We start from the raw sequence: 24320 nt of genomic DNA, 5'->3' as shown, positions 1-24320 counted from the left end.
GTATAAAATTAAATGTTCACACTGTGACACCTGTTATGTGGGGGCAGACACGAAGAAGACTAGAAACTGGGCTTGGTGAACATGTGGCATGGATAAGCACAACATAGCTGAAAAAATCTGACTTCGCTGCCTAGCTAATTGAGAGTGGACACAGTCTTCTGCCCTTGGTGGTGAAAAGCAACCATTTTTTGGGAGATTTTCAATGGCCACCTACTTCAGGACAGAAGATGTTCACAACTGAGGAGAGACGTAGCATGCCTAACAGTTTCCCCTCTGTATATGACAACACTTGGCAATGCACAGTGTGAGAACAAATCTTGTTAATACGATTTTTCACTTTTATCTTGCTTATTAACATTGTTAGCTTCAATTGCATCAAAATCTGTATAAATTGATATGCTGGTAGTTAAACTATAAGGCAGTTTATATACTTTAATGCATTTCAATTCAAATGATGTTTTTACGTTACTATTGGTGGGGATATTACATTAATAGGAAGCAATGTAATTACAATTATTGAGTATGAATGGTTACTCTAGGCTTTTATCAATGTATAATTTTTATAAAAAGTCTGACAATATTTTGAATTTTATTCCACATTTATTATGTGGTTACTTGTCCACAAACTCAATGACTCAAAACTTCCAACACGGTATTTGCTTTATGCCAAAACTATTTAATTTTAATAAAGGTTATTGGGTTTTAATTTTTTAAGTTTATTATCAATTTTATGTAAAACACAATGTACTGGTAACAAGAGTTGATGTTAGTGGAACAGAGGGTTGTTCTACATGTATGATGTAAGCTAAGGCTGCTTGTACCTCTCTATAAACAACAGCCTCAGAATCTGGCCATGTACGATCTAAGGTCATATAATAAAATGTTGTCAAAGTCTTAACAAGCATATATTACTCAATTTAAATGGTATGTTATCAAACTTCACCAATACTAGTGTAAAATGTAGTTTTAATTTACATCTTTTAAGTATTGATTTCCATATAATTGCTTTTTATTTTCTTTGCAATGAAGATAGCTATATGGTTGCTGAAATCTAGATCTACAGTTTTTGTTTTTTTTTTTTTTAAAAAAAAGGACAGATTAGATTTGCAACTATTTGCTGAACCCCTTTTCCTTCTTGCAATGCTAAGCATAGTAAAGGCTACACAGTTGTGCATGTGTTTGAAAAAAAGTAAAATATCAACACTGTGAATGAGATAAGATGTAAATTCAGTCACCAGCATCAAGGTAGTATAAGTTTTATTAGGCATGGTCCTAATCATCCTCTGACAAACTCACAGCACATATGTGGGGACGTATAGTGCAAGGAAGAATATGAACCACAGTGTGGCTGATAACTTACCACATTCACGAGTATTACTAAAAGTACGGGTCAGGTGCCAAAATGATGTCTATAGACCATAATTCAAGAACAATTGGATTTTAGGTGCACATGTTAAATTTTATAGCAACCTATTTTTTATTTTCTGTTCAAATTAGCCACATGCATGGGTAGCTATTTATTATGTACACACATATATTATAATTGTGATTTTGAAACAATTTACAAACTGCTGAAGATGCCCTTTGTCCATGTCCTCTTAACAAACGTACTTTTAAAAATAAAACTATATAAAAAGAAGAAAGTTTATTTGACTGCAAATATAATGGCAGAATTATACAATGTTAAAAGGGGAATCATTCATCAATATTAAAGTCATTCAGTCATTTATATTAGCACTAAACAGTTATTCATCAGATCTTCAATTTCCACAAGGTAATGACACACAGATACGTAAGAGCCATAAAAATAAAAGTTCAGAATATGGGGTTGGTTATAATTTGTTTACAATCATTTTCTTCATATGGCTGCCAGACATAGTAACAGTATACATGAAGAAAATATTACACTACCAAACAATTATTTAGGCCTCCTGACTTAAGGCCAATGTCAAAAATAGCTAAAAAAAAACGGAGTAGTGTCAGTGCATTCTAACAAAGTAGTGGAAGTGCTGGCCATGAGTCACTGACAGACTATTCCATGCGCTTTTAACTGAAAATTGTGAAAAATGCTGTTTTGGCTAGGGGGAAAAGGAAGAAAAATGTTTTGGTGTACACCCTGTCAGGCATCAAGTCACCACATCTGTAGGATCCACCAATATACCAAACAATATATGAAAAGGAATTTCTGGACTGAAAATGAGTCTCTAATGATTTGTACCAATCTCAAAATTAGCCATTCCCCATCCCTGCAAATCTTTATGCAGTGCAAAAACTGAAGGGTACAACTAATTTACATTTGTTCTGAAACCCCAATCTTGTTATCAACTATAAGAAAAAACAACATGCAATGAGAAGAAAACTTTTAATCTTAAGGAGGCTCATGTACTGAACTACAGGAATAGAAAGGGAAGAAACGATGACGTACAATACTAATGTCTGTGATAAAAATGAACTTGAAAAATGCTGCAATGTGGTGGTAAAGTGACATTATCAGTGTATATTCACATAAAAGATAAGTAACTATGTACAATTTGTTTTGCAGAAATTTCATGAAAACTTTTGTACATTCTGATTTATGAAGGAAACATATATGATTGTTCATTTGCATTTTTTTTTCCCCCAGATTAAAACTTCTGAACTGGTGGTCTCTCGCTTGATGTACTGTTAATTTTCAAAATACGTGACTGTTTCATTGCGTGAAAAAGCCACCTATTTTTTTGATAGTTTCTTGTGAACAGAGGATGAATTCAGAATCTATTGGCCTATTAAATGCTCCTCTTCCACATCTGCACCATTGTGAAAAAGTTTTCATTATGGTATTTGACAGATTATTTGTCAATACATACAAGGTTATTACAAATGATTGAAGCGATTTCACAGCTCTACAATAACTTTATTATATGAGATATTTTCACAATGCTTTGCACACACATACAAAAACTCAAGAAGTTTTTTTAGGCATTCACAAATGTTCGATATGTGCCCCTTTAGTGATTCGGCAGACATCAAGCCGATAATCAAGTTCCTCCCACACTCGGCGCAGCATGTCCCCATCAATGAGTTCGAAAGCATCGATGGTGCGAGCACGGAGTTCTGGCACGTTTCTTGGTAGAGGAGGTTTAAACACTGAATCTTTCACATAACCCCACAGAAAGAAATCGCATGGGGTTAAGTCAGGAGAGCGTGGAGGCCATGACATGAATTGCTGATCATGATCTCCACCACGACCGATCCATCGGTTTTCCAATCTCCTGTTTAAGAAATGCCGAACATCATGATGGAAGTGCGGTGGAGCACCATCCTGTTGAAAGATGAAGCTGGCGCTGTCGGTCTCGAGTTGTGGCATGAGCCAATTTTCCAGCATGTCCAGATACACGTGTCCTGTAACGTTTTTTTCGCATAAGAAAAAGGGGCCGTAAACTTTAAACCGTGATATTGCACAAAACACGTTAACTTTTGGTGAATTGCGAATTTGCTGCACAAATGCGTGAGGATTCTCTACCGCCCAGATTCGCACATTGTGTCTGTTCACTTCACCATTAAGAAAAAATGTTGCTTCATCACTGAAAACAAGTTTCGCACTGAACGCATCCTCTTCCATGAGCTGTTGCAACCACGCTGAAAATTCAAAGCGTTTGACTTTGTCATAGGGTGTCAGGGCTTGTAGCAATTGTAAACGGTAAGGCTTCTGCTTTAGCCTTTTCCGTAAGATTTTCCAAACCGTCGGCTGTGGTATGTTTAGCTCACTGCTTGCTTTATTCGTCGACTTCCGCGGGCTACGCGTGAAACTTGCCCGCACGCGTTCAACCGTTTCTTCACTCACTGCAGGCCGACCCATTGATTTCCCCTTACAGAGGCATCCAGAAGCTTTAAACTGCGCATACCATCGCCGCATGGAGTCAGCAGTTGGTGGATATTTGTTGAACTTCGTCCTGAAGTGTCGTTGCACTGTTATGACTGACTGATGTGAGTGCATTTCAAGCACGACATACACTTTCTCGGCTCCTGTCGCCATTTTGTCTCACTGCACTCTCGAGCGCTCTGGCAGCAGAAACCTGAAGTGCGGCTTCAGCCGAACAAAACTTTATGAGTTTTTTTACGTCTGTAGTGTGTCGTGACCATATGTCAATGAATGGAGCTACAGTGAATTTATGAAATCGCTTCAATCATTTGTAATAGCCCTGTACATGATTGATAAACAGATCCAGCATAGTTACTGAGGAACATTTATTTGTTCTGCACACATTGACAGTAGTGGAAAGGAATTCATATCTGATGCATTGTTATTCAGTTGTACCTCAGATGTTGCACTTGCCATACTACAGCATTAATTCGTGTATTACAGAGTACCACTCTGTGTGCATTGAGTATTACATGTCTGAGAACTCAAAAAACCCATCATTCTCAAAACATATTTGAGCACAATTCTCTGTGTGAAGAACCCAATTTGCAGTAAAGCTAACAAAGCATACTCCTACCATCAAACATGCCTCTGGTGTTTTGCTCCACACCATGAAGAGCAAGCCGAGATGATAAATACATTTCATATACTTTACAGCAGGGATTTCATGGATTTTTTCTTTTTTGTTGATTTTGTGATAGGTGCTCACTTATTGGGCTGCACTAACACTTGCTTTGGGCTGCATGCAATCTGTGGTTTGGAAACCCTGCTTTACAGCCTTCTGCATTAGATATTATGGTGATTACAGCACTGTGTGTATTCCCTTACTCTAGTGCGATGCAACATATGAAACTCTATTATATTTCCAAATTATACACGGTGTCCTGCTTAAAAGTCATCAGGTGTACTTTCTCTGGTGTTTCAGCAAATATTTGCAATGAGTAGCTCAAAATGGTTCAAATGGCTCTGAGCACTATGGGACTCAACAGCTGAGGTCATAAGTCCCCTAGAACTTAGAACTACTTAAACCTAACCAACCTAAGAACATCACACACATCCATGCCCGAGGCAAGATTCAAACCTGCGACCGTAGCAGTCACACGGTTCCAGACTGAAGCGCCTAGAACCGCTCGGCCACCATGGCCGGCGCAATGAGTAGCTGGAGTCTTCCCAAACAAATACAGCTCATCACATCTTCCATGCAATGCCCATGGCTGGTGGAAACCATTCGTTTGCTTCTCATTACAAACAACATTATTTTTAAAGTGGAATTTTATGCAACCAATCAATAGAGTGGCCCAAATTACTCTAGTGTGATTTTTGTTTTATTGAGATTTATTAACAGGGACATCTAATAACACGAAGAAGAGCCAGTATTCCAGCAGCAATAGCATTGCCCTGGCCTGTCCTGACTGCTATCACTAAGCTAAAGAGGTGCTAATTTGATGCTGGTGTGCTGGTTTTTCTTCCTGTTTTAATGTCACTGTTAATGCGCATCAATAAAACAAGAATCACATCATACTAATCTGAGACCGCTCTATCAAAAGGGCATGTGACTAGCACTATTTATCTCGGATGACACCAGCTATACATTGTGAAACCAAATTGCAAATATCTGCTGAAACGCCGGAGAAAATATGTGTGGCAACTTTTGGGAGGACATCTGGTCTAGTGCAGAGAAAAACTACATAAATCTAAAAAAAGTGTAACTAGTGAAGCACCTACAGAAATAGTGTTACAACTGAAAATAAAAACAGTGGATTTTCTGCACTGCATTGCATCTTCAGTGATATACCTTACATTTCTGCCAAGCGAGAATGGAACAATCTATTAATTTTGTACATAGATATGTTAGAGAATGCTCAGTCAGAAGATTTCATACAATTATAGTTTCTCAAGTACTGTTAGTCAACACTGTCATAACTTGTGCATTAGTTCAACTGTCAGACTAAATCAAACTCAAGAATAAACCCTATTATTAGGGAATGCACTCATAAAGAGTATGCATTAATCGAAAGAAACAAGTGCCAAAAAAGATTAAAGAAAGATGACTGTTCTTCCCTTCAAAGAACATTTAAATCCACAACTGGCCTTAGCTAGTGTCCTATCATACCGTCCCTTCAATATTCCAGTATCATCATCTATTTTTCTACTAATTTTATTCTGTATTTGTACATTGAAATATTTACAAAATTCTGTAAAACCAAATTCCAATTGCATACGATTGATTGCCTTCTTTTCCCCACAATCCACATTCCTTTTCTATGAAATTCTGTGCTTAAGAAACACACTTTCAGAGGGCAGGGCATTTGTTGAAGATAGTATAATTTTCTTGTGCCAGTCTATGTCTGATATCAGTTTTGAGCATCTCCAGCTATGCAGCAGATAATGTCACCAGTATGTCTACAACTGAGTCATCATCACTACTATTTTTTGTCGAGTCTCTATTCTCTTTTCAACCAGTCATGGCTGGAATTTGCTCTGCTAATTGTTGATTGAAACTAAGGGCTAAGTCTGCCATCCACTGCATTTCTCTATGCTCATAAGTTTTAATTTCTTCAGCCAGAATGACCATAAAACTCAAATCTTAGATTTGTTACTTTCCCTACTTGCAGATCTATTCCTGTACTGTAATTGTGTGATTACTTTCCATGTAACTCATTTGTCATACAAGTTAATCCTTTGATTGCCGAACAAGTTAATTTGTCTTGCTCCGCCACTCCCCAGGTGCTGCCTCTGAATTTTCCTTCAATGGTATTGACAACGTAATTTAGGCCTCCTTGCCAACCCCTGAGCACTAGTGTCGAGTACAGACATGCCAGCCGTTGGTTATCTGAGTGATGTTGACATGTTTTTAGGTTTGCTAGGGTATTTCCCCCAAAACTCACTAGTTTTTCACTGTTGTGACCTCTAAGTTGTATTTAGGACTTTTCTCTTTTGTGATGTCACATTTTTCTAGTTATTTATTCTACAAAGAAAATGATAAGGTAATGTGGTTCCACTGAGTAAGAGAGCATGATAATACTCTTAAAGAGTGCCAGTGACAAATTATTAAGTGTCAGAGTAAGTAACAACTTCTCCACAGATTCTGAAAAGCCCTCTACATCATTCGATGTACAGTCTTTATGTTTCAGCAAGAGATGTACACTCCTGGAAATTGAAATAAGAACACCGTGAATTCATTGTCCCAGGAAGGGGAAACTTTATTGACACATTCCTGGGGTCAGATACATCACATGATCACACTGACAGAACCACAGGCACATAGACACAGGCAACAGAGCATGCACAATGTCGGCACTAGTACAGTGTATATCCACCTTTCGCAGCAATGCAGGCTGCTATTCTCCCATGGAGACGATCGTAGAGATGCTGGATGTAGTCCTGTGGAACGGCTTGCCATGCCATTTCCACCTGGCGCCTCAGTTGGACCAGCGTTCGTGCTGGACGTGCAGACCGCGTGAGACGACGCTTCATCCAGTCCCAAACATGCTCAATGGGGGACAGATCCAGAGATCTTGCTGGCCAGGGTAGTTGTGTGGCACGGGATACATGCGGATGTGCATTGTCCTGTTCGAACAGCAAGTTCCCTTGCCGGTCTAGGAATGGTAGAACGATGGGTTCGATGACGGTTTGGATGTACCGTGCACTATTCAGTGTCCCCTCGACGATCACCAGTGGTGTACGGCCAGTGTAGGAGATCGCTCCCCACACCATGATGCCGGATGTTGGCCCTGTGTGCCTCGGTCGTATGCAGTCCTGATTGTGGCGCTCACCTGCACGGCGCCAAACACGCATACGACCATCATTGGCACCAAGGCAGAAGCGACTCTCATCGCTGAAGACGACACGTCTCCATTCGTCCCTCCATTCACGCCTGTCGCGACACCACTGGAGGCGGGCTGCACGATGTTGGGGCGTGAGCGGAAGACGGCCTAACGGTGTGCGGGACCGTAGCCCAGCTTCATGGAGACGGTTGCGAATGGTCGTCGCCGATACCCCAGGAGCAACAGTGTCCCTAATTTGCTGGGAAGTGGTGGTGCGGTCCCCTACGGCACTGCGTAGGATCCTACGGTCTTGGTGTGCATCCGTGCGTCGCTGCGGTCCGGTCCTAGGTCGACGGGCACGTGCACCTTCCGCCGACCACTGGCGACAACATCGATGTACTGTGGAGACCTAACGCCCCACGTGTTGAGCAATTCGGCAGTACGTCCACCCGGCCTCCCGCATGCCCACTATACGCCCTCGCTCAAAGTCCGTCAACTGCACATACGGTTCACGTCCACGCTGTCGCGGCATGCTACCAGTGTTAAAGACTGCGATGGAGCTCCGTATGCCACGGCAAACTGGCTGACACTGACGGCGGCGGTGCACAAATGCTGCGCAGCTAGCGCCATTCGACGGCCAACACCGCGGTTCCTGGTGTGTCCGCTGTGCCGTGCGTGTGATCATTGCTTGTACAGCCCTCTCACAGTGTCCGGAGCAAGTATGGTGGGTCTGACACACCGGTGTCAATGTGTTCTTTTTTCCATTTCCAGGAGTGTATTTGATTGATCTTCAGAGTATAAAAAATCTGAAAGCAATAGTTATTTTCTGAATGTGTTACAAAAATCTGATCAAGAATTATTGAAAGAAAGGTCTTTATATCTCTGCAGATCTGTAACAACCATAAATTCACAAAGAAGCTTCAAAGTCAGAAACAAATTTTTACATCTCCAATAATGTTCACCCTGAGGATAACAAATATTACACATCAGAATTAAATATTTCTAAATGCATTCAAGAAATATTAAGCACTGAGTGAGACAGGCCATTCTGGTAACTCCTGTCCAGGTAGAAACCTAACACAGGCTTCCTGGTGCAGATACATGCATTAGGCAGAGAGAGAGAGAGAGAGAGAGAGAGAGAGAGAGAGAGAGAGAGAGAGTGTGTGTGGTGTGTAAGTAAGCCTTTTGGTCGAAAGCCCACATGTTTAGCAGTCTTTTTGGTATGCTGCCACTTAACATCTCACTGAAATGGTGAGTAGCAAACCATTCTTTTCATTTCTGCATTTTGTGAAGTGCACAATTTTACATTTCTGAAAATTCAAAGCTAGCAGCAAATCTCCACACCACTTTGAAATACTACCAAGATTTCACTAGATATTTGTGCAGCTTTTTCCAGACGGTACTTCATTACAGATAACTGCATCTGCAAAAGTTCTGAGCTTACCATTAACACTGTGTGCTGGATCATTAATATACAACATGAAAAGCAAGGACATCCTTCCTCAGGTCATGCCTGCATTTCTACACCTGTCAATGACACTCCTTAAAGAGAATGTTTTGCCTTCCCTGCCACAAAATCTTCATTCCAGTCACAAATTTTGTTTCATAGTCTATATGATCATACTTTCATTAATAAGCAACAATGTATGAGTCAAACACTTTTCAGAAGTCAAGAAATACTGTCCCGGGTGATTGCCTTGATCCATAGCTTTCAGGAGACCACGATACAAAAGTGCAAGTCGGGTTTTGCATAGCAATGTTTTCGGAATCTGTGCTGGATGGCATGGAGGACGTCTTTAGTTCAATACATCTCATTACATCTGAAATGTCCTAAGATTCTACAACAGGTGGATGTCAATAATATCAGATTGTAGATTTATTATTATTATTATTTCTGGTGCCCTGCCTGTAGACATGTGTGACCCATGCAGTACTTTGAATGTCTTCTAGCACCTCATATTACCAATACCTTTATCTAAGACTGAAAATACAAATAAGATACCTTCATTTTCTATTGTTCTTCCTTCCAATATGAGTATTACACTTAAAAATTACTTCAATGGTGATATTCCTCCTCTTTCTCTGATTGTGATTTGAACACTGTTTCTGTGTGGTTCCTTATTTTGTTCCACACTTACATTTAAAGCTGAGAAACATATTTCCTACAGCAGATACTTTCAACAGCATCATTAATATTTTATTTGCACGAAACATGGCTTTCCTCTGCAAAAATAATGAATAGTACGTCTAAAATTTGCTATGTTCATCTAGGCAAATTATGATTATTCCAAATGTGCAAAATCTGTACACCAGTGCTACGAGCACAACACAAACAACACAATGACCTACAGAGAACCAATCATCAGATGTGACAATCAACTGTGATTCTGAACACACATGTAATGTTAAAAATAAATGGATTCTTCACACACAATAACCTAAGAGGTCACAGGGGAACATAGGTTGACAGGATTAGGTGCTTTTCGGCTTACAAAATATAAAATTAATTCCATCAAAAATCATTTACTTAGTAAAACAGTATGTAGCCAGGTTTGCAACTGAACTGACAATTTCTTGGTGGCACACAACAGTGCACTAGTAACTACATATATTGTGTTAGTTTCAATCAAAGACCTCTTACAGCTGTGGGTGGTCTCTGATCAAAATTGTACCCAATATCAATCTAATCTTGACCAATGGAATGAGGTAAAATTTGGCAACAACATCTTAATATATTGTCACGATTCTGAAAATTGAATCCATGAATATATTAGACAAGGAGCTTACACAAAGAGAAACTAACAATCATTTTTCCATACCTCTTCTCCCAGTGGAATGGGGATAATGTCAATACAGAAGGACAAGTAAATGTATGACAAATCAGGGACAAAGTGTTGAGATTCACTTCAAGAGCAGCTGAAATGGACAAATGCTCAAGAAGTGTTAAAGAAACTACCTATGCATTCACAGCGATCTACGGAAGCAACAAAATTCTTAACAACACTGAGTGAATGGGGATTTAAACTATGGATCTCCATAATCTGGCTAAACTAACTACTCCAGGGGGCCATGCCAACCAGTTTTAAATCACTAACAACACTTATTTAGCTTACAGCACTTCAAACTTCCACGTCTGTAACACTAAGATTGATAACTGCACAAGCAACTGAATTTGTATGACAGTGATATAAAATGAGTTTACCATATTACAAATGAGCACACTAGCTGACTCGCTCATTCACGCTGCCAGCACCAAGAACACACATAAAGGTACCAACTAGCCGAACACAAGTAGCTCTCATGCTGAATCTTTCGAGTGTGGACATATTAGTTCCAGATTTTCACAGTGGTAAATTCTTGGCTTGCTAATGTTCTAATATGTCCCACCTTACATTCATTCAAAGCACAAACAGAGTTGTGTTGTTGGTGTAAGCACTAAAAGCCCAACAGAGCTGCAACAACAATAGGAGCAATATACGAAACATTCGAAACTTGACAACTCCTCCTGCTCCACTGATGACTTTCTGAGTAGATACTCACTACATCAACAAGGGGTTCCCAAAACCCGATTTCATAAACCAGTTTCCCAATACCACATCTGGTTGGTCATATAAACACTCCATTATTGACCTTTGGACATGTAGTTCTAGATTCTGGATTTCTTTTGCTACAATCAATTTTTGCTCCATTGTAAACGTACAAATGTTTTTGAAATGTGCTTGGGCTGTCAGGTAACATACTGTTTTTAAAATTTTTCAAATAACTTAGAATTAATTTTTATACAATGAAGGTGAAATAGAAATAATAGACTGGGAACATTTACCTTTGGTATATAACTTAAAAATAAAAAAAAACACTACTGTTCTGACTACATAAAAACCAGAATAGGTGATTTCCAGAGGTCACTGGTGTCAAAAAAACTGAGAATCAGGAAATCGATATTTGACTGGCCTAGAACAGCAACTTCTGGTCTTAACATTTAAACATGCCAGTCAAAAATATTTCCAAAGTTCAGTTTCCATCTTCCAGCAGTTGTCTCTCATGTAAATACAGCAACTACGAATGTGAGTGTGGCACATTTAGCAAATTTTGTTGCAGACTGAAAACAAAAAAAATCAGTAATGTAAATGGAAACATGTAGCCAGAGAAAATGTATATTATTTGTCAATCTACTGACATCACACATCATTGTGGGTTGTTGCAAAAATGATCCATGGAATACGAAAAAAAAAAAAAAAGAAAAAAGTGTGATAAAATGACAAGCTTTGTATCTGAGACCCACTTATATCTGTTATCTATAAGCATTCAGTTGTGAACCATTGACATGAAAAATTACAAATTTTAATTTAATTTTATTTTATTTAAGGTAGTGAAAAATGTATGTCCAATTCCAATTAGTTACCTCATCCCAAACTAATTCGTGTTGCCTAATCTATAACCTCACATAACAAATTTTCTTACCTGACCGTACACTATTCTCTTACAATTTCTCCTCCCCTATAGTTTGTAGTTCTTCACAACAATATACAACACAACTTTCACAAGACAAACTGTCACACTTCTCACACAAATTGTCATCAACTCGAGTTTTTTTTACAATTTATTCCACTTACTCTGGGGCACTGTAATGAAAATAATGTAATACATCAAACAGCTTGGTGTGTATGAGTATACTCTCCACATTTTAATACAAGGGGAAAAATATTCTGCTGAAAGTACTATGAACAACCATATTGTCAATGAGAAAAAAAACTATTTTAAAATTTCCGAGGATCGAAGGATAAGTAAAACACACAGTAATAACTTTTGCAACAACTGCAATTTATTCATTAACAAACTGTCCTCCGAGTTCAGAGCATCTCATATAGTGAAGAGCCCTGTTCCCTTATCCACAAAGAAAAGAAACTTCTTTCCAAATTTCCATAATAATCCTCTATCAGAAACAAGTATAACATTCATCCTAAGACTCTGCTGCTACATATGCAGAATGTACTCATCTGAGACACTTTAAACTATTCATGAATCTTAATGTGAGTGTTCCATTGTCACTGACAAATCAGTAATGTTTACATTATCAAATTTAAATTAATGTGGCCACTAATTAACACTTAAAAAAAATACTGGAACTGTCCTCAACTCAGGTTATAATTTGCGGAATTCAGTTTTTAATACAAATATTTTGTCATTGCAAGAGACCTTTCTTGCTTTGCTACAAGACATATGACTACAGTCACTTAAAATATTTGCCAGTAAACATCTTTATGTTTGAATAAAACACAAAGATCACTCTTACCAACACTTAATAAAATTTCCCTTTATCCCCTGAAAATTAATCACATGTAAATCCACTTTTGTATGTTTCCCTAATTTTTACAGACTCAGTATGTTACAGGGTCTACATGAAGTCTCCCTGTGGACATATTTTGCTATTTATTTACGAGTCTTGTGCCAAATAATTTTTCACAAAAAGAAATTGTGGTATTTTCTTATAATGAACAGGGATCACATACCAAATAAGGTTAAAACACACACACAACAACAACGCCTACAATAAAATAACAATAAGAGATGAAAACATGAATGGTAAAAAAAAAGGACCTGATGAAAATAAATTACATGAAAAGTTGACAGCCAACTTCTCTTTAAAAAAAGGAAAAAAATCATTAGACTGTAAAAGATAAGACTATGGCGAAGGTGGCTACATTGTCTGGAGATGGGTAATACCCATTAGTTAGTACTTGATTTCCCCATCAAACATCTCACATGTGAAATATTTTATAAATAACAGAGAGACTGTCTATTTAATACTCAGGTGGCACAAAAACGGTGAAAGTTATGTACTTCATAGTTATGGGTACAAGGAAAAAGCCAGATGTTTCCTTTCACTGTCAGTAGCCACTGTTTACAACTAATGCATGCTTGAAATGGAAACTGTAAGGGTTATGAGGACTTAAACAATTTTCAATGTAGATGTGTGAGCATAAATAACAACCCAAGACCAAGGAGCTAGAAGTAACGGATCAACCAAACTTCTTGCACCAATTTGTCACTAGTTGAGAAACCCAGGCACAGACAGAGAAGTTGAAACTGCAATCCAGTAAGATGATTAAGCCTTATATCCACAATGACAATCATTATCTACACAATCACTGCACTGTATGTGTGGATAAAAACAGCCGTGTCTACAGTGTTGAAATAAAATGTATTCTAATCATCAATAACATGGGCAATGAGGACAAGAGTGATTCACTGGGCACAGCACTGCTGGACATAATGACCATCCTCTGACTGGAACATTAGCTATCACTAATGTGGAGACCTAGAGTTTAAAGTGTACAGTGTCGGAAACTCCATGAGGCTGTTTGCAGAAAATTCTTTTGCGTATAGGAATGTTACAATGTTAGAAAAACAGCATAATGCAGGTGAACTTGTAAAGGATAAACACTGTAAAGACTGGCAGTTAAAGTTTATATAAATAAAAGCAATAAGCTGAACGTAGACAGACAGACACACTATTGTTCAGTTACATGACAGGAGAACATTGGAAACTGTAAGAGCCACAAAAAATTTAACACAAAATTGACTGTTCACTCTAAAATGACTCGATGAGGAGGTGGGGGCGGCTGATAGGCGTAACCATTTCAATAGAAGTCAGAAGATTGTGTCTGTGACTTCAGATCAATATTCACTTGTTTCCAGTTGTTAATCTTCAATACTGTGTGCTAGCACATTGACATTGTAACGTAACTGTTTCCATGTTAACTTTGCCCTGTGATTACAGCCACATACAGAGGATATCCCCTTGTCAGTATTAAATTTTAATAATATAGTTTCATTTTCAAGTATTTAGCCACACACAGCATAGAGTTATCTGTTAACAAAGGCAGAGTCAGTTAGCTCACTAATAAAGCTGTGGGTATCTCAAAAACAGCTATAAATATACTCTGTGTCTGACCCTCCACCGAGCCTTCTTAGAATCAACAACTAGTATACCCAGCAAGAGTGGAATAACCACATAAAACTAGTAGTAAGGAAATCAGATCTGAGATTCACTGCAAAGGCTAAGGGAAATGTGATTTTTCAAAATGGAAATGGGGAATGTATTTGTGCCCTATGCTTTACTTTAGACAGCTGGCTACCTCGAGTAATGACATAACAGTGCACACACAGGAAATTTTGGCCACGAAACACACACCTATCGTTAGGTGCTCTGTATGTCCCCAATGTGACATTCCTGTAGTTGCAATCCCAGTATAATTAAGAGGCTATCGATAAGAATAATTACCAACATAAAATAAGTTTTAGCATTAAAAATCCAGTACATCGCAAACCAAAAGAATGGTTGACTGAATGAGTGCATGCTTTATTACATGACCAAAATTTCGTAGAAAGTAAAAATGCTAATGTCTAATGGTAAGAAATTATCAATGAATATTGAGATAAAACATTATTAACAAAATTCACTTTGTGGAAGTTACAGGTAACACTTTCGTGCATATCCGCTCCTGAATAAAACTTACCTCCCAGTTCCCTCACTATTTTTTCTCTTCTTCAAACGTACAGATTTTTGAACTGATTGTGTTTTACTATGGCCTTTTGAGTTACTCGGTCTACTGCTACTTTTCACATGTGGTGATAGTTTTATGTTATGAGAAGTGGCACCTGGTAGTTCTGGCAGCTTCTTGTGAACAGAAGATGAATTCAAAATCTGTGTTAAATGCGTCTTTTGTACACCTGCCTCACTATGGAGTTTTTTCGTTTTTGCTTTTGACTGTTTCTTTATTTGGTGATATGCACTTTGTTCTGTGGCTTTTGACTGTTTCACAATTTGGCGAGTACTTGATTTTTGATGAGTAAAGTGAGAGTTGCTGCTATGAAAATTATCTTGTTCAACAGACATTGGCACTGAAGGCAAGGAATGCATGCGAGATGTTTCATTACTTTGTGACGATTTTCGCACTGAACTTTTAGCATGGCACACATTTAAATCTGTATGAGTATCACTGTGTGAGCACATCACTTTTCTCCAAGAGCCACCACTACTTGTGGCATTAGAATACATAACACTTTCACTAGTCTCCAAACTCATCTGTGTATGTTCCTCTGTTTGAGAATAATCACTATCAGTAAGACTATGCTGTATATTCCTAACATCCAGATTCTGCACTGCGTTTTGACTATCATTACTAGGTACAGGCTGCGTCAGTTGAATATTTTGACAGTCTTCACAGTCTTCTATCTTTGGTACTATGGATGCAAAGGCACTGCTTGTATCAGGTATCTTTGCTGGTGCTGGAACATACAGATTTCACTTAACAGTCTCTCACGCAGTAGCACAGAGTCAAAATTAGGAAAGTGCAATACAAACTTACAGCAGAGAGGAAAGATTATCCATATGTTTTCTTTCTATTGCTTTTTTTTCAGATTAATGTTGATCAAATATTTGCAGTTGCTGTGTCATGTTAAACTATATTAGAATAATAAATAAAAATATAGTCCATCACTACATAAATAAATCATTAAAAATTACCAGAAAAAAGAAATCATGTTAATCTTGACAGAGCCAACCCATGAAAGTGAAAATAACCTTACACATTGTGTCAAATTATTCTCTGTGATTTTATAAGCAACACCTATAAATGGAGTAGGAATATGTATGTCAAGCAGAATTCTCCAAATTATCATTCATTACGAGACAAAAAAATATTACAACAGTGAAATATGTTTTTAAGATTTTTTTCTTCGAGCACCCTTTTCAATATAAAAACCAATAAAGTCATTCTGGCAATGTACAGGTGTATAGTTTTTTTCTTGCACCCAATGTTCTATTTACAAGCCCTATAAAGCTGAAATTCAACTCTGTTTAATTGATTTGTATAGGAATAAAATAGTTACTCCCCCAACTTTTTAATATTTATGTTGCTTGGTCCATAACTCTAGATTAATAGACCCTTGTAAAATTTACTATTGCAGTTAGTACCAATTTGTGATTCGTACCAATCTGGTATTGCCAATATAGGGTGAAAAAGAGGGCATTTTGTTCTTGTTTTGTATGTGACATAACACTGAAGACCTCTTAATGTAATTAACTAGTGCATAAACTATAATTTATCACTGCCTCTGAATGAAATTTAGAGTGGTAAAATTCACGGTGATTTAGTACAATCTGTAGCAACAAGTACATAGAGCACTACAAACCATGTGTCATCACTGGACCCCAAGTTTGTTCCTATACATTTAGGCCAAGATATACGAATGACAGGGCAACTTTTGTTTAGTAATTCCACTTAAATATAAACATACATATCTCTGTGCACAGCATTTATTCTGGAGCTGTTTCAACACACTGCAAGTCAATACAGTTGGAATATTATGTAAACCATATGCATCCCTACAGATGAACCTGGCAGATTACAAGAAACTCATTCGAAGTTTCTTACCATTAAATAAAGACCACTAAGACAAATGAAAGACTTTCTGTTGCATTCTGCTTCATGAGTGAATGTGCACTTATCTATAGTACTGTTACAGATTAGAACAAAATGTGCTTACGTTAAAACTGTATCTCGATCAAAACAACTGCTGTCACAAACTATGAATAAAAACATTTGCAGTTGTTGAGTTGTATGGGAGCTACAGTCCTTGAAAATGAAAAAAGGAAAGAGTTTACGCCGCTATAGTGCTATTCACTACACCCCCAAATACAATATGTAAATCACAAGTGTTTCTGTAGAAAACCGAGACTGTGTTCGATGCGTTATCCACATCAAACTTATAATTTATCACCGAATCATGCAGCATTTGTTAAATACTTCAGACACACATACACGAGAGTTTAGTACTTCGGCGGCTTTCAAAATAAATTGGAAGTCCATGACTTCTCATAAAGATGTTGCAGCGCGCGATGTTAGCATTTTATGCTCAGATATGTTTTTTTTTTTTTTTTTTTAATAAATTAAGTAGGTCACATTTTTAAATGATGGCTAATTGTGTGTGTGTGTCACTCCAATGTTAAATGGACAAAAACATCTAAGTTTGATTTTCTGTCGTGAAAGGGCAGTTCGGTAATTATGGAATTATTGGTAATACTCACTATGGAAAGCTTCTCTGGAAGACACGAGCGAAGACGAAGTACGTATTCCGCGTTCTGTATTTGCGATTGGGTTTGCTTCGATGTCAGTTGCTTGCGACGTTTGCGAGTAATGAGACTCATTTAATACCTTTACCACGTCGGCACCAGGGAAATTCATACCTAGCCCATTACAAAGCTCCCGGAATTCTCCTAGTTCTTCCCATGTAAGTTTCATAATACCTTCGCAGAGGAACGTCAGCAACAGAGAAACAATATTATAATCGAAATCAGGTAAAAACAAGGTAGCCATATCATCGGAATTGTTCATTTCTTCAATAACAGCCTTTAGAAACGGGCTAGCTGAAGCCAGTATTAACTTGTGGGAATACACAGTCTTTTTGTTCTTGCATACAAGTTTCACATCCACAAACGAAAGTTGTTGCACAAAATCATTAACTGCGTTCATGGTTAACCCATAGTGTCTGGGGCAGTAAAATTGCCAAGCCATGGCAGAAGTTAACTCGTCTTCAATACCGAGCGCTTCGGCCCCTGCCTTCTAAATTCAATACAATTTGCCGCGTTCACCGACCGGCGACCTATAATAATCACTTTGGCGCAGATAAAACTCAACGCTGCCGCCAAAGAAGTTACACTACGAAGATGGCTACACATCATGTTTACTGCGGCATGCATGAAGGCAGGCCCACATGCAACGATCTGTCTGCACGATAGTCTGCGCACATCACTTCTGCGCAGACAGATCGTAGCGGAAGGGCGGGAGACCTGCGCATGAGTAACTTTCTTTTTTAATGCAATGTAAAGGAGTCACACATGTTTGTGGAGAATTAAGACCAAGGATTGCAGCTATCGACATAAGAAAGCAGCTGCTTGTTATTTTTTAATAGAGAATACAAGAGCAGCTGACCCCACCATAAACAAGAAAATTGCTGAAACTTCCTGGCAGATAAAACTCTGTGCTAGACCGAGACTTGAATTCGGGACCTTTGCCTTTCGCGTGCAAGAGCTCTATCGCCTGAGCTACCCAAGCACGACTCACTGTGGCAGAAGGAAGCGGTGAGGAAGGGTCCTGAGTTGTGCTTGAGTAGCTCAGTCGGCGGAGCACTTGCTTGCAAAACGCATAGGTCCCGAGTTCGATTTCCCTGTCCAGCATACAGTTTTAATCTGCCAGGAAGTTTCATATCAGCACACTCTGCTGCAGAGAAAAAATTTTTCAAACGAAATTGTTATTAAAAGAGACACAATAGACTTAAACAAAATTATTGTTGACTCGGTGCTGTACTATGCCATAATCTTATGTGGTACTGTAGTGTAGGTAAAATAAAAATATTTATTCTTCAGATGAATGAAGTCAGAATATTTTGTCAATTTGATAAGGGATCACCTTGCAACATTGTCAGGGATATAGGGATTCTTACACTTGTCTGTCAGTACATTTACTCGCTAATGGAATAGGCCTATGTGGTTCATAACAAGAGTGGGTTTTAGGATAAACTGTACAGTTCACTATCACAGTATGCAGACATTTCAGCAGACTACGTATCCCTGTCTCGAATTCAGAATGGAATTTTGTATTGTGTTGCAAAATTTTATAACAGGTAGCTGATAAACTTCAGGCAGGGAACTGAAAATCTCAGTATACTCTGAACCAAGTTGAAGATATCTCATTTGTTACACAAAATTGTTACAGTTACAGTATGTGAAAACTGCCGTCGATTAACGAGCGACTGCCTAGGCCAACAAGAAATTTTATTGAGGAGAGAAATATGACAGCTGACAAATAGTGTTTGCAGACTTTTATCTGTGTTCTTGAAGGTATTTTAAATTTGTCTTCGCGTCTACACTGCCGAAAGCTATTAATACACCCTTTTAGAGGTTTCCAGTTCACTCACAATTTATTGTTGCAACAGTATATATGGAGTACATCAAATAATTTGTTACAGGTCAGTAGAATACGCAATTCTGAGGTACCAGGTGTTGACCCATGCTGAAAAATCCATTTTAGTGCATGGTATACCCTCCACAGGCGACATTGCAGGCGCTGGTTCTGGAATCCATTTGATTGAATAGATGATGTATAATATCCTGGGATACTTTATGCCATGCCAGCTAGACCTGTTCGCTCATTTCTGTATGAAATATTGGCTGAGGAGTCGTATGAGTTACTTCTTGTCCCATCATATCCCTCATGTGCGCGATAAGTGACAAATTCGGGGATTGTGCTGACCAGGGAAGTTGTTGTAGGTCTTGCAGTGGGCTCAGAGTTCCACAGGCTGAGTGTAGATGAACAGTATCCTGATGGAACAACACATCACTTTGCTGTTGCAAGAATGGCAAAAGAATGGGTCTAACAACATTCTGCATGTACTGAGCGCTGGTTAACATATCCTCCATAAGCACCAAAGGTGAATGAGAGTTGTAACTTATTGCATCTCAGACCATTTAAGGCATGCTGTGAGGCCAGTGTGTCTTGGATGAATGAACTCTACAAGACAGATGTCACCAGGTCCATGTCGTAGGTGCAAACGCCCGTATTTTGCTTGCAGGTAGAATCTGCTTTGATTGCTGAATATCATGGTGCATCATTCTATCTTCCAAGTGATCCTCTGATGGCACCAGTAGAACAGTGCATATTGATGCCATGCCATAAGACAGGCTAGAGGTGAGTAAACCCATAGTCCCATTGCTAATAACTGGTTCACAAAGGTTTGTGTTGACATGCCTGAGCTCACAAGCTGTCTTATCTATGCTGTGGCAGCTGTACAATCTACCACTGCTACCCTTACAATACGATGATCATGGTGGGCATCTGTGCTGTGCAGACATCAAGAGTCTTGTCTAAGTGTTTGAGAATGTTCACGTGACCACTGATTCCAGCATCATTGTACGTCAGACACAGCACATCCAACTGGTGTGGCATTTCTCCAAAATGACCATTCCGCCACCTGTAGGGCCACAATCTGATCCATTCAAACTCATTCAGTTGGCTGTAGGAGTTCATCTCTGGGGCATAGTTTCCTGCTTGCTTGACAAATTTACACCACACTCTATGTTCTGGCTGTGAGCATTCCCTAATAAATGGTAGACACAGATGGCGCTCAGGTAACAATGGCATCTGCTGGCAGAACTGTGAAAACATTATCAGTACAATTACTATCCTCCAGGTGGCATATGCTATCATCAGATCAAAATTGATGTAATCTTTCCAGGTGTACTAATTTTTTTTTCTTTTTTGGGCAGTGTACAAGAAAACTCGTAATTTGTAGCTACAAAGACAGTTTTTAAAATACCTTCAATGATTACAAAGCTTTTATGGACAATATGGCCACACAAATGAAGAATTGTACCTCAGTGTCTGTCCAATTGTGCAAGTTAACACACATGCACACATACACACACACCAGGGACATAAAGAGCATGACCCTGTGCTCGAAGTCTTGACTGTAACAGATGTAGGTAATGATGTAGGGCCATTCATGAAATATTTTTGCCATTATAATTTCTCAGTGTTGACCTGTCTGACGTGAAGAACAATGTAACGGGAGTCTCCAAAGGTTGACCTTCTTGTCGATTACAGCACTGTTGTTTTTTGAGTTTCACATCATTCTCATACCCATTCTCATTGGTCTATTGTTGAAACTTTGTATAAAGATCTATATTTTCTTCATACAAAATGCAGAAGATGGGTGAGAGATAAATTGTAGACCATTGTCTATGGAAATGCATGTTGGAATCTTCCAAGTGCAAAAAATTGTTACATAGGCTTCATTGTTGTTTCCGTAGTAGAGAACTCAAAGCAAACTACAAATGGGAAATGTGGAAGGTGCATTCACCGCAATGATCCCCATGGTATGTAAATAAGGACTCTCAGAATGCAGATGAAGGCATTCATTTGCGGCATCTTCTAATGGTCATAATGGAGCAGTGCTAAAACATTTGTTACCTGCAATAATATGTTGAGACATTGATATAACATAGACCTTATAATTGTAGTAGTTGTTGATGTGGTGTTCAGTTCAATGATTTACTTGATGCAGCACTCTTTATGCTAGTTTATACAGTGCAAGTCTTTTAACTGCTCTGCAACTACAGCAACCAATGTCCATTATGAACCTGCTAGTCTGTCTCTACAATTTCTACCTGCACACTTATTTACATTAAAAAATTGATGATTTCTTGATGCTTCAAGGTGTGTCCTATCAACTGATCCCTTCTTTTTTCTCCAGTACAGTTAAGTACCATTTTATTAGTTATTGATCTACACATCTAATCTTCAATATGCTTCTGTAGCAACACATTTCAAAAGCTTCAAATTTCTTCATGCCTGAACTGTTTATCATCCGCATTTCACTTCTGTACCAGGCCATACTCGAGTGAATACCTTCATATAGGACTTCCAAGCATTTAAATTTGTAGTCATGTTAACAAATTTCTGTTTTTCAGAAACGCTTTTCTTGCTACTGCCAGTCTGCATTTTATATCCTGCCTTTGTCAGTTGTCAACAGTTGTTTGGCTGCCCAAATAGCAAAAGTCTTAGTGTTTAATTTTCTACTCCAATTCCCTCAACAATGCCTGATTTTATTCGACTACATTCAATTACCCTTGTTCTACTTTTGTTTGCCTTAATCTTACAATCTCTTTTCAAAGTAATATCCATTCTGTTCAGTTGATCTTCCTAGCTATTTGCCATTTCTGACGAAGTTTTAGTTTCACCATCAATCCTCATTGTTTTTATTTATTCTCCCTGAACTTTAATTCTCTTTTCCAAATGTCTCCTTGATTTAATTTTCTGATTGCTCCATGTTCAGACTGCATACCATAATAAGAGGGTAGGCTAAAACTTCATGTCAGACTTTTCTAACTACTGTTCCTGTTTCATGACCTTCAATTCTTATAATTGCAGTCTGATACCTTCCACTCTCCGTATTTTATCCCTATTAGGTTCAGAATTTCAAAGACTGTATTCCAGCCAACACTGTCAAAAGCCTTGTCTAAATCTACAAGTGCTATAAATGTAGGTTTGTCGTTCTACAGTCTAGCCATAGAATCAGTATTGCACCAAGTGTTACTGTACTGGTTGATACTGTGTTGGAGTTACAAACTGTTAGGGATGATGGAGAATGGAAAATATATCAGTCTGAAGTAAGGAACCCTGGAAAGGAAAAGTGCAATTCGAAAGGTGAAAACTGTTTTGATGTCCCTGGCATTTGAATACATGTACTGGTACTGTTGTTGCCAAGATTGTAGGCTAGCAGTCCCAACGAGCACTTACATGTAGAGGTTGGGATAATAACTCAACTAGTGCAATGCAGATGGCATACTGTGTACTGGTATGTGTAATTCTGGTGCACAATGTCTGTACTGTAGCAGACTGCACTCTGTGTTTAGAAGTTAAAGTACTAACACACACGGTGATAGAGGTCACAGACACGATTTTTGTGTAAGGACAAGAAAATGGCAGCAGTAGAGAAATGCAAAGGTTGTATGGAACTAAATACCTGCATACAACAGATCCAACATTCATCACATTTCCAAGAATGTTCCAGCAATTAAATGAAACAAGGCATTTGGTACTACAGTACAACAACCAAGAAGAATGACGAACTATGCAGACTCCTGAATTGAAAGACACTTGGATGAGGCTCCAACAATCAGCAGTCGATCGGCTGCATGTGAAATGAATGTTTTGCAGATCACTGCGAGGCGAGATTTATGGAATCATGGCTACACGTCTATCACCCACAGAATGTGCTTGCTTTGACTCCTGCTGACTTCTGATCTAATGTCGTTTTCAGCCAATGGTTCTTGCAGTGCCTTACAGTCGATCCCTGCTTTCTTGAATATGTGCTTTTCATGGGTGAAGCCTGTTTTACCAGAGACGGAAAGCTAATTTGGCGCAATAGTCATATTTGGGCTGATGAGAATCTGTATGCTACAACTGTCAAGAGTCATCGATACAGATTATCAGTACAAGGGTTGCAGTCATATTCATTGGCTAAATACTAGGCCCATTTCTTCTTCTTCCCCACTTAAATGCATCAGTGTACACAATGTTTATCACATACAAGTACCCATGTTCCTGGAACACACCCCTTTGTTATTCATATACCCATGTGGTTTGAACATGATGGAGACCCACCTCACTTTGGACTGAGGGTTTGTGAACACATGGACCAGACCTTCCCTGAAAAGTGGATAGGCAAAGGAGGTCCTGGTTCATGGCCAGCACATTCACTTGATCTCATCATAACTGACTTCTTCTTGTAGGGTCATATGAAAAGTCTTGCGTATGAGACACCTGTGTAAACTGAGGAGGATCTCCTGGCAAGAATGCTCACTGCCTGCGACACTGTTGATCTACTAGATCAGTTATGACAGAGATTTATACGACTGAGGGAGATCGTGGGGGACGCAATTTTGAACACTTGTAATAAATGTTGCAGGTTGTGCAGGTACATGGAAATCATTATTGCTGCACTGTAGACTTAGTATTTTTGGTCTCTCTGACATCAAGTCACTTACTAGTCCATCAACAGGGGAAATTATCAAAGGCTTTTAAGAA

At 38.6% G+C, this 24320-nt stretch overlaps 2 protein-coding genes across 2 annotated transcripts in view; one reads left to right on the top strand and one right to left on the bottom strand.

Annotated features, from left to right (window-relative positions):
- Positions 1-24320, top strand: part of LOC124556458 (synaptotagmin-14) — a 579934-nt gene that overhangs the window by 399647 nt on the left and 155967 nt on the right. The window lies entirely within an intron of this gene.
- LOC124602537 (transcription factor Ken-like) lies at positions 11558-18323 on the bottom strand. The gene is made up of 3 exons (XM_047136327.1): positions 17762-18323; positions 15189-15960; positions 11558-11767 (listed from the first exon to the last, which is right to left on the bottom strand). Exons 1-3 carry the CDS (start codon positions 18246-18248, stop codon positions 11725-11727), a joined length of 1302 nt encoding a protein of 433 aa, XP_046992283.1. The 5' UTR covers positions 18249-18323; the 3' UTR covers positions 11558-11724.

This window comes from Schistocerca americana, chromosome 1 (assembly GCF_021461395.2).
Source record: "Schistocerca americana isolate TAMUIC-IGC-003095 chromosome 1, iqSchAmer2.1, whole genome shotgun sequence".
In the NCBI taxonomy this organism is placed as follows: Eukaryota; Metazoa; Arthropoda; class Insecta; order Orthoptera; family Acrididae; genus Schistocerca; species Schistocerca americana.
Note: the sequence above shows the minus strand (reverse complement) of the source record. Positions and strands in the feature narration are given on the sequence as shown.